Source organism: Mesoplodon bidens (assembly GCF_964165515.1).
Source record: "Mesoplodon bidens genome assembly, chromosome: 13".
Classification (NCBI taxonomy): domain Eukaryota; kingdom Metazoa; phylum Chordata; class Mammalia; order Artiodactyla; family Ziphiidae; genus Mesoplodon; species Mesoplodon bidens.
In genome coordinates, this window is record NC_138169.1 from 65,175,946 (window position 1) to 65,188,131 (window position 12,186).

The following is a 12,186-nucleotide window of genomic DNA, read 5'->3' on the forward strand; positions in this document are numbered from 1 at the left end:
ATTGGGTCTTCTTTGCTGCGCACGGGCTTTCTCTAGTTGTGGCGAGCAGGGGCTACTCTTTGTTGCAGTGTGCAGGCTTCTCATTGCGGTGGCTTCTCTTGTTGCGGAGCACAGGCTCTAGGCTCACGGGCTTCAGTAGTTGTGACACATGGACCCAGTAGTTGTGGCTCGCGGGCTCTAGAACACAGGCTCAGTAGTTGTGGCACACGGGCTTAGTTGCTCCGCAGCATGTGGGATCTTCCCGGACCAGGGCTCCAACCCGTGTCCCCTGCATTGGCAGGCGGATTCTTAACCACTGCGCCACCAGGGAAGTCCCCAAAGGCTTATTTTAAGATTTTTTTCAGGAAAGTGATACGAGTTTACATGGCCCATATTATGAGAGTGCCTGTCTCACTTCATCTTTACCAGCAGTGACAATTACTGGTTTTTAAGCTTTGCTAACATAGAAGGTGGGAAAAAATGATATTTTCATTCATTTGATAGCTACTGAGATTTAATTTCTTTTTATATATTTGTCAGCAATTTATGTTTTCACATATGAATTATCTTTTAATGCCCGTTCCCGTTTTGTCCATGATTTAGGGATTTAGTACTTTTAATATCAATTTGAACAAGCTACTTAAATATTAAGACCATTACCTTTTGTCACATTTATTGCAGATATTTTTCCTGGTGTATCCATTGCCTTCTAAGTGTGTTTATAATATTTTGATTTTTGATGCATTCCTCTTGTTTTAATTTATAAGGCCCTTCTCCATCCAGAAATTTGATAAATACTTTAATTTTCTTCAAGTTCTTATGGTTTGTCCTTTTTTTTTTTCTTTTCTTTAACATTTACCTCTATTTCATCTGGAATTCATTTTAGGGGCCAGTGTGAAAGGAGACTCTAAATTATCCACTCCACCCCACACCCACCCCGACGTAGACAGCTGTTTCTGCATCATTGCTTGAGTGAATAATGCTTCCTTTGCTACTGATTTGTGGTTCTCTAGGGGCCATGTGATAAACCCTTATGGATGCCAAATTTGTTTCTAGGCTATCTGATCTAGCTATTCATTCTTATGTCAGTTCCACACCCTTTTAATTATTAAAGCTTTAGGATAGGTGAAAGTAATATAACTCTTTCCAATTTTGTTCTATTTTGTTTTTAGCTATTTCCCTATTATTCTTTCAAATTACTCTTAGGATGTTTTTTTTCAAGTCTCCATTTCCCCTTTCTCTCCAAAACATTCCCGTTGGAATATGGAGTACAAATTGGTGTTAAACTTGTGAATTATTTCAAGGAAAATTACCATCTTTTCAGTGCTGTCTACCCATTAAGGAATATTATGTGTTTCTTCACTTGTTTAAGACTTTCTCTTAAATTTCTCTGTTCAGTTTTGCAATTTTCTTCATAGAAATCGCACATTTCTTAATAATGTCATTTAAGAACTTTTATTGCTTACTAAATGAGTTTTTGCGCATTAAAATGTCTCACTGAAAAAAAAAAGAATAAAAAAATGTCTCACTGGTTAATTCTGTCATAAAAAAGCTGTTGATTTTTGTATATTAAGTTTACATCTAAATACTATTAATTAGTTACTAAACTCTCTTGTTAATTCTGATCTTTATTAGAGAGTTCTCTTGGGTTTTTCACATATATAATCTTATCAAAGCATTTTACCTCTTTCCTTCCAAGGGTCATGGATGTTGCTGCTGTTTTTTAATCAGGCCTATTGATATTATGTTTATAGATGTACTGATACTATATCAGCCTTGCCTTTCTGGGATAAAATCTACTTGGTTATGATGTATCTATTTGTTAGTATTTCATTTAGGACTTTTATGTCTACTCACATTAGAAAGATCAGCCCATAGACTTCCTTATTTGTAATTTACTATCATTATGAGATTTTGGTAATAAGGAATGGAAAAAGCTTATTTTTTCTGTGTTCTGGACCAGTTTACATAGCACAGCAGATATCTAATTTTTTGAAAATGTGAATCAACTTACCTACAAGAGTCATAAGTTTAGAGACCTCCTTATAATATGTAATTCAGAACTTTTCATTTTATGATTTTCTGTCTTTTCTGGCTTTTAATTTATTTTTTCAGTGAAGTTCGGTGATATTTATTTTCTAAAAAAGCACCTATTTCATCATTTTTTCCAAAATCATCATCATAGAGTGGTAAATAGTTCTTATTGTGCTTTTTAATCTACTCCATATCTGTTTACATATATTGTTCATATTTCTTTTTTCTTTTTTTCTTTTTTTTTAGTCATTGCAGTTTTTTATTGAAGTATAAAAAATTGATTTACAATGTTGTGTTAGTTTCAGGTGTACAACAAAGTGATTCAGTTATACATATATATATTTTTTCAGATTCTTGTCCCTTATGGGTTATTATAAAATACTGAGTATAGTCCCCTGTGTTACACAGTAGGTCCTGTTGGTTATCTATTTTGTATATAGTAGTGTGTTTATGTTAATCCCAAACTCCTAATTTATCCCACCCTTCCTTTCCTTTTTGGTAACCGTAAGGTTCTTATGTCTGTGGGTCTATTTCTATTTTGTATATAAGTTCATTTGTATCAAAATTTTTTTTTTTTTTAGATTCCACATATAAGCAATATCATATGATATTTGTCTTTCTCTGTCTGGCTTACTTCACTTCATATGATAATCTCTAGGTCCATCCATGTTGCTGCAATTGGCATTATTTCATTTTCTTATGTCTGAGTAATATTCCATTGTATAAATACACCACGTCTTCTTTATCCATTCATCTGTCGATGGACATTTAGGTTGCTTCCATATCTTGGCTATTGTAAATAGTGCTGCAATGAACATTGGGGTGCATATATCTAGTTTTCTCCAAATATATGCCAAGGAGTGGGATTGCTGGATCATATGGTAGCTCTATTTTTAGTTTTTTAAGGAAACTCCATACTGTTCTCCACAGTGGATGTGCCAATTTACATTCCCACCAACAGTGTAGAAGGGTTCCTTTTTCTCCACACCCTCTCCAGCATTTATTATTTGTAGACTTTTTGATGACGGCCATTCTGATTGGTGTGAGGTGATACCTCATTGTAGTTTTAATTTGCATTTCTCTAATAATTAGCAATGTTGAGCATCATATTTCTAATTTATTTCTGTTTCTGCTTTCTTGTTTTTACATATACTTTCCTTTCTTTATTTTCTAACTAATTAATTTCTGTATTTTGTCCTTTCATATATTTCCTTAGTTATTGGTGGTTTTCTAAGTCTTTTGAGTTGAATATACAAATTAACACTGTTCAATAGAAGTATAACATGGCCCACATATGTACTTTTAAATTTAATATTATATTGTACTATACCCAATATATTCAGAATTTCAACATATAATCAGTATTTCTAAAATATTAGACATTTTACATTCTTTTTTCCATACTATGTCTTTAAAAGCTAGTGTCTATTTTACACAGACAGCACATCTCAGTTTTTTAGAGGCACGTTTCAAGCACTCAGTAGTCAGTTTAGAGGATATATTTGCTTCCTTTTTATTTTTTAATTTTTTGAATAAATTTATTTATTTTTGGCTGCATTGTGTCTTCGTTGCTGTGCGGGCTTTCTCTAGTTGTGGTGAGCAGGGGCTACTATTCGTTGCAGTGTGCGGGCTTCTCCTTGCCGTGGCTTCTCTTGCTGGGGAGCATGGGCTCTAGGCACACAGGCTTCAGTAGTTGTGGTGTGTGGGCTCAGTAGTTGTGGCTCGCGGGCTCTAGAGCACAGGCTCAGTAGTTGTGGTGCACGGGCTTAGTTGCTCCACGGCATGTGGGATCTTCCCAGACCAAGGCTCGAACCCCTGTCCCCTGCATTGGCAGGCGGATTCTTAACCACTCTTCCACCAGGGAAGTCCCCTTGCTTCCTTTTTAAATAGCCAAAATAGTTAAGACTATAAATTTACCTTTCATTATAGCTTTGACCACATCACACAAGTTTTTACAGCTCTTTATTTCCTAAATCTATTATTGTATATTTGATTACATCTTCATTCCATCTTTCTTTAGGAGAATGCCTTTTAAACAAGTAATTGGCTATTTTTTAAATTGTTCTTAATTCTTAGTCCAAGTATGTAACCTATACAGTTTCTGTATTCTGACATATGTAGTAGAATCACAGCTTATAATGAGGTTTGTTTCCATTTTGCCTTATTCATTACACTATTTAAGTCATCTAAGTAATACATTTTTTGTTAATTTAATCAGCAAAAGAATACTAGTGATTTCATTTTCCAATACTATTTTTCTATCTTTTTCTTATGTTTTAATAGCTTTTGTTTTATGTAGTTTGAGGCTGTGCTATACAGTATATATGTTATTTATTATGGATTGTATTTTTATCTATATAAATAATTTTTATTTTACTTAATGAATGTTATCTTGAGAACTACTTTGATTTTACTTGTGTTTTACTTTTATTTTATATCTATTAATGGCTACTAGTGTTTTAATATTTTTAAAAGCACACTTTAATGTCTATTTCTCTATTTATCAAACTTAAGAAAGAAGCAATAACCTGCGAATCCTTATGGTCTAAATTATGAAATTTTGTGTGCTTACAAGTCTTCTCTCCTTCTCCCACCAGTATTCATCAGTCTTAAGTAATTTAACCTTGGATTATTAGGTTACTACTACTATGAAATTCTTATTCAGATTACATTTATTTATTAAATATCTTCTCTCTCGAGGATTATTTCTGGATTTTGACTCAATCTCATAACCAAAATTATAATTACTTATTTTGATTTAACTTCATAAATCTACCTGGTTTCAAGTTTTCACTTCTGGTCCTTCTATACCATGATTTTCTCAGAGTTGAGTAGTAAATTTTTTTTGGCTGGAGCATGCATTCAAGAAAGTTTTTGAGTTTTAAGTTATTTTTAATGGTGCTTTAAGAAAGCATAAATTTATCATCTCAACCATTTTCTAAGTGTACAGTTTAGTCATGTTAATTATAGTCACATTGTTATGTAATCAATCTCCAAAACTTTTTCATCTTAGAAAACCAAAATTCTAATCCATTAAACAACTACTTATTGCCCTGTCTCCTCAGCCTCTGGCAACCATCATTCTACTTTCTGTTTCTATGAATCTGACTACTCTGGATACCTATATAAGTGGAATCATACAGTATGATGATGATTCTCTCGGTCCCTTTGTTCTGTGTATTCTGGTGTCCTTTTTGCAACTGGTTTATTTCACCTAGCATAATGTCCTTAGGGTTCACCCATGTTGCAGCATGTATCAGAATATTCTAAGATTTAATAATATTCCATTGTATGCATATACTACATTTTGTTCATCCATTCCTCCGTCAGTGGACACTTGAGTAGATTTCACCTCTTGGCTATTATGAATAGTGCTCCTTTGAACATGGGTGTGCAAATATCTCTTCAAGATCCTGCTTTCAGTTCTTTTGTATATATCCCCAGAAGTGGAACTATTGGATCATATTGATAATTTTATTTTTAATTTTTTGAGGAATCAGTATACTATTTTCCATAGCAGCTGCACCATTTAATTCTTTTAAAGGTAAGCATGTGGGTGGGATTTTTTAAAAATCTGCTTGTGTAAAATGTCTTTGTCTTGCTTTCACTCATAGCTAGGTGTGTTCTTTTCACCTCAAACATATGAAGATGTTGCCTCAGTGTCTCTGAATTTTAACATCAAATATAGAAGTATACGGCCAACCATATTTTTGTTCCTTTGTAAGAAACCTAGGGGTTTTTTTTCCTTCAAAGCTGTTTTTAGAATTTTTCCTTTTCCTTGAAATTAAAAAAAAGAAAATTCTCCTGCTAAGTATAAATAGTGGGGCTCTGGAACACTGTGAACCCTTTTTGCCTGAAGAGTCAGCTCTTTTTTTTGTTGTTCTGTTTTGTTTGTTTTCAACTTTAAGTTTCTCTCTCGGGTTCCTTTGTTCTGTGTATTCTGATGTCCTTTTGAAAACCTCTATAATTCATGTCCACTCTCTGTCTTCTCTATCCTTTTTCTTCTTTCTTTTTTTAATCTATGGCTTTGTCTTCAGCTCTCTAGTTGTTTTCCAAGTCTGTCTCATGTATCACTTTCTCTGCAGTATCCATTCTATCCTTTATTGCTTCCAATTCACATTTCATTTTGCTGTGGATTTCTGACTTCCTTTGGTTCTCTCCTATCCCCATTTCCAGTCTCATACTTCATCTCAGCCTAAGGTTTTTTTAACTAATCACATGTCACAGAATCTATGTTGTTGTTCTTAACAGACAGACGATCCCACATGTTTGTAGTTGGGTTTTTTATTTTATTTATCTTTGCTTTATTGTAGTTGACATTTTCAGAGTTATGCATTTCCATCAGATCTTCAAGATAATGCTCCCCTATTCTGCAGTGCAGGATTTTTCCACAGATGCCATAGCTCTCTGCTCCTCCCTGACCCTTGAATGAGAAAGGCTGGGTTTGGTTTTGGTGTTAGCTGTGCAGATCATCCTTACGAGTTGCTCAGTGTCTGCTGAGGTAATAGGAGAGCCTCCCCTCAGACCTGAAGCTGGTGGCTTCATGTGCACATCCCAAATTCAATATCCCATATTTAGCAGGCCTTCAGTCTTCTAGTGAGTTCTACTAGCCCAAAACAGAATCCTCTCTCAACCCCACTGATTATCAGGAGGAAACTGAGTCAAGCTGTAGTTCTTTGATCAGATGTAATCATTTTTTAAAAAATACTCCAGTCCCTGGTTTGCATTGCCCTGAGACTTTTCCTTCCCAGAGGGCTTTGCCTGAGAACACTGTACCTCTGAGGACTCAGGGGACCACCTCAACTCCTTCTGCCCTGAATCTGCAATGACTAGAATAAGAGCAGTACTGATGGGAGCTGCCGTAGTGCACAGGCACGGGGGCTTGTTAACAGTTACAGGCTCTTTGCCTACGAGCCAGCGGCAGACAGAGGGAGGGCTTCAGCTTGATCTCCCTCCCCATCTCACCCCTGTCTTATGGGTAGTGGGGCCAAGCGGCTTTGGACACCCAGAACTTCTCAACGACAGCATTTTAGTCAATGGTAAGGCGTCTGCAGTGAACTGTAATCTTCCTTCTCCGTGTTGTTGTGGGGCTTATGTCCGCTCTCATGGGTATTTTTATGGGAGACAGAGAAAGGGCGTCTCAGGCAGGGGCACCATTTTAACACCCGTGCTGGCACTTTATAAAGGTCTAGAGTTGTTCTCAACCATGGTTGTACATTGGAATCACCTGGGGAGCTTTCAAAATTTACCAATGTCTTGGCCTCACCCTGGCCAATGACACAAGCCTCTCTGGGTGGAGTCCAAGCATCAGTAGCTTCAGAGTTCCTCCAGGTGACTCCAGTGAGCAACCAGGTCTGAGAACGTTTAGCTCAGAGCAGAGAGCCGTGGAAGGGCTTAGGTTCTCATTCAAGTTCTTGTACTGGTGACCCTGGTCAAGTCTTTTCAGCTCTTGTACCTCAGTTCCCCCATTCTAAAATGGGAATGGTAATGCCTGCCCCTGCTCTCACCACATAAAGATATAGTGGGATAAACAGAAGTTAATGAGGATAGAACTACCCAAAGTTTCATGACTTCAAGGCCCGCAGCACCCTCTGCAGGGTCTGGGGCAGCAGGAAAAGTAATTCATCCTCCTCCCAGGGCCACTGGGCCACCCCACGGTGGCCACCCCTTCTCACAATGATGGAAGCAGCACAGGAGAGTAAGCATAAATACTTAAGGCCTCTTAAGGACCAGGATCAGAACTGGCACCCTGTCAGTTCTGCCTCATTCTACTGGCCAAAGCAAGTCACAAGGTCAAACCCAAAGACCAGGGGAAAGGCGGAAGAAATTTCTGAACATAACCTCATCTACCACAGATTCTTATCTTTCAATCGCCAGAAAGTTCAGGTTTTTATTTCATTCTGTCTGGACCTTTGCAGTGGCCTCCTTTCTGGTCTCCACACCTATGCCATATTAACCTTCAAAAGAGCACAGGTATGATGAAGGCATTTCAATGACCCCCCAAAACCTTCCCTACCAACCATCGCATGGAACCTGACTCCTTGGCTGGTTTCAGTTAGCCACAATGTAGCCCCAACCTCCTTTCCCAGCCCTGCCCCCATTTTCCTCTCTACCCACCTACAATGGGGACAGGTTGGCTAAGACCTCCCTGGTTCCCAAACTTCCATGCTACCTTCCTGGTGCCTCACCTGTGGTCATTGCTCCACCTGAAATTCCCCCAGGTTCTCAGGTCAGAATCCTAGCTCTTCCAAGGTGCCAATTTCCAGTTGAAAGGAATAACTCCTACCTCTGAGTTCTCCAAAGTCCCTTTACCTGGAACCCTCCAATGGCTTTTAGTTCATTCATAACTGAATGAACTAAAATGAATGAACATGTCTTATCTTACCTCCTAGAGCAGTGCCTGGCACACAGTGGGGCAATGGTATTTTTAAGGAGGATGAATGAATGAGTGAACGAATGCCTCTAGTTTTCCTTCTATGCTCTGGACCACTTGCTGGCAGGGGTTGTAGCTGTGTCTCTAGCCCAGTGCTGGGGCCAAGATGGGCCTCAGATGCCCATTGCTGGGTGTGTGGTTACCCTCACTGCTGTGGGGGCATGATTTGGAGGTTAGCAAAGGAGATAGTTTAGCCCCAGGGAGTTGAATGGAGGAGGTGATGACTGGGAAAGGTGTCATCTCCTCCTTTATCTCATTCCCTCCACCTCAGTATCTGGGTCAGTGAGACAAGGCTGTAGCGCCCACCAATCTGGAGACACTGAAGAAGAGGTGCTATGGCTAAAGGTCAAGGTGGTCTTTCTGCCCACAAGTGAGTCTTCCAGCATTCATGCTCCAGCCACGGGTCACCCATCACCCTTCTCAGGGAAATCATGGGGTTTACCAGTTGCCCAGGCCTAGCCCTTAGCCAGTAGGCACCGCGGCAGACCAGGGTGGTGCCCGGGCCCCTCCCAGCTCCTGTGCAGCTGACGTGGTCTCTTGTGCCTCCGCAGAAGGACTTCACAGTGCGGGAGGAGCTGCAGCAGCAGGACGTGGAGCGCTGGCTGGGCTTCATCACCTTCCTGTGCGAGGTCTTCGGCACCATGCGCAGCAGCACGGGCGAGCCCTTCCGCGTGCTCGTCTGCCCCATCTACACCTGCCTCAGGGAGGTAAGTCTCCGCTGGCCCTGCCCGAGAGCATGGGCGCTGCCCTGTCTGCTAACGACGCGCTTCTCCATCTCTGATGCGCCAGGAAAGCTACAAGGCTTGTACCACTTAAAGTGATCAATCATTTGGTTAAGGGAAACGGAACTCCCCAGTGCTTTTGTTTACTCTACGCAGGTTTTTATTTATTGAGTTTACGTAAAAGGAAATAATCCCCCAAAGGAAAGTATTATGAACTCAGACTGCAGTCATTCATACTCTAGAACACTGCCTACAGGAGGGAGATCTACAGAAAATATTGAGTGAATAGATCTTTGGACTGGATTGGTTTACCATTGAATTATTTATCTTAAAAAATACTTGCTTCGGGCTTCCCTGGTGGCACAGTGGTTGAGAGTCCGCCTGCCAATTCAGGGGACACGGGTTCGTGCCCCGGTCCGGGAAGATCCCACGTGCCGCGGAGCGGCTGGGCCCGTGAGCCATGGCTGCTGAGCGTGCGCGTCCGGAGCCTGTGCTCCGCAACGGGAGAGGCCTGCGTAACGCAATATATATATATATATATATATATATATATATATATATATATATATATATATATATATATATATATTTGCTTCTAAATTTCCTCTGATAAAGAAATAAATAAGGATAATAAAGAAACTTTTAAGAAGCAAGAATTCAGTGGGGTGATTGCCCTACCAGGTATCATAACCCACTTTGGAGGGTCACCCTTGGCAGCTCTCAAGGGGTAGAATTGAAGGGCAAATATGGAAGCTATTGGTGTGTCCAGTGAGAGGCTGGTGGCTCAAAACACAGTCATGAGAGTGAGGAGGGGCAGGGCCAGTTGCATTCCAGTTATATCTTTGAGTTAGAACCAACAGGACTTGCTGACATGAGATACAGAGAAGGGAAGAAGTGACATAGGGTCCTCATCTACCACCCTGTTGGCACCATTTCCTGGGATGGGGAAGCTGGAAGAGAAACAAGTAGAGTGTGGATGAAAACCGAGAGTTTGGGTGGCCTGTTGGCCATCCCTGGGGACACAGGCTTCAGCGTTGTGTGAAGTGTCGACCTGTACCCGGTGCTGGGGACTGGATGGGGTCACCCAGGGGTGGAGGAGGGTGGTGAGATGGAGGAGGGGAAGTGGACAAGGAGTGGCCGGGAGGCTGGAAACAAGCCAGGAGGGCACAATCATCACAGCCCTTGTCCAGCTGGGCCAGCCCACACCTCACAGGTGTTGGTCCCCTCCCACCCTCAGCAGCTGGTCCCAAGATGCTGATCCCAAAAGGAACAGCCTCTGGGGAATCAGTGGGACCAGGACAGAGAAGAGGCCCAGGTTTGGCAACAAGGAGGGGCCCCACGGTGTCAGTGGAGTGAAAACAGAAGCTATGTTTGCCTCGTTGGGGAGTCGGTGGAGGTGAGGGCATGAGTGTGGACACCTTTTTGGAGAAGTGCTTCTGTGAAAGGCCGCAGGGAAAGAGAACTTGTCAGCTAAAGGGGAGGTATGCGGTCAAGAGACACTTTTGTGTTTCTGAAAGAAAGATAATAGAGCAGTTTAAGAGAAAGGAGGAGGTATCTGTAAATGTTTTTGAAGCATCCATTTATAGGAAAAGAGCACATTCATTCCAGACTGCGTGGATCTGCGTGAAAGCAGAGCACGCAGGCCTCTCCTGGGTGCCTTGTGGCCCTGTAAACCTCTACCACTTCACGTAGCCAGAGATGTTTCTTGACAAATGTACTTGAATTCAGACTGGTTTCTCAGATTCAGACAATGACCTCTTCCAACTTGAATTCACTCTCAAAGTGTCCTCAGCTCAGACTGAAGTACCAAGATACGCCATGGCTATGCTTTTTGCATCCCTGTGGGATGCTTTGAAGGTAGCCCTCTTGGAGGCAGGGGGCTGGCCCGGATGGCCTCTTGGAGTCCTCTCATCCTTGCCTGAGCTGCCCTGCACCCCTGACCACCCACCTCAAGGCAGGGAGCAGCACTGTTCTAGGGCAGTGACCTGGATTGCCCCAACATGTTCCCTCTGCGTGATCTGGGCACCTCCTGGTGTTGCCGTCACCTGCTCCCCCAAGCAGGAAGCAGGGCTACAGCCGAGCCCTGGCTCTGGCTGCTGGGACACTTCTGACAACACCTGAGGTAGCGCGAACCTTCTGGTGTGAGATCCGGCAAGTGCCAGGAGGTCTGCACAGACCAGAACTAAGGAGCCTCCCCTGACGCACACTTGTTTGTTGCATTAAACTCACACAGACCCTGCCAGGCCCATGGTAAACTTGAAGGGTAAATAAATGATCAATGGTTTTTACCATTTTGTAAAAGAGGAAACCACCGCCCCACGTTCCAAACTATCTGCTTGAGGCCACACGGGGAGACCCCTGAATTCCTAGAGTCAGCTGCTGCCCCCTGTACCTTATGACACACACACGCATACCCAGGCCTGACCCACGTCCCAAAGCAGGTTGAGCCAGCTCTAGGACGTTTCTAGAAGCCAAAATCACTGCCGCTGCCTTTCTCTATGCTGGACAAGTTTAGGCTCTTCCCCCGGGGCCATGCAGATGGCTGACCCCAAATGTACAGGGCCCACCCTGCCCTGAGGTCATCCCAGCTCCCTGAACCATCCCCAGGCCAGCATCTCTGGCTGCCCACTAGACACATCCCAAATCAAGCCTCGAGCCTTCCAACAGGATGTGCCAGCGGTGCCCCAGACGCTCCTGCTCACTCCCTGTCCTCACGTGGCCCAGACCCAGCCTTCCTGCCCCCCTGTGGCCAGACAGCAGCCCCAGGACTCCCCAACTGCCCTTTCTCAGTGTCATGGGACACCCACTCCATCCTCTGCTTCGGCACCACCCCCTAAGGCTTACCTGCTCCCCTTTCCTTGATGCCCCCGAGTCAAACACAAACCCATGGGCCATCTTGGTGCGAAGAGTCTCGTTTGGAACCAACCTACGGGAAAGATACAAAATCCTCAGCCTCGGGGTCTTCATGCTCACGGAGGCCACCTTCACTGGATGAGGGGCTTACCCAGATTGAGCGTG

General features: G+C 42.3%; 1 protein-coding gene across 9 annotated transcripts in view; it reads left to right on the forward strand.

Moving 5' to 3' along the window:
* The window catches only part of CTIF (cap binding complex dependent translation initiation factor), a 313,399-nt gene that overhangs the window by 262,452 nt on the left and 38,761 nt on the right, over nucleotides 1-12,186 (forward strand). For all 9 annotated transcript variants that reach the window (XM_081253060.1, XM_081253061.1, XM_081253059.1 and 6 more), the window contains one exon: nucleotides 8,998-9,153. In XM_081253060.1, the coding sequence (XP_081109186.1) occupies nucleotides 8,998-9,153 (156 nt within the window). The remainder of the gene's footprint in view (nucleotides 1-8,997; nucleotides 9,154-12,186) is intronic.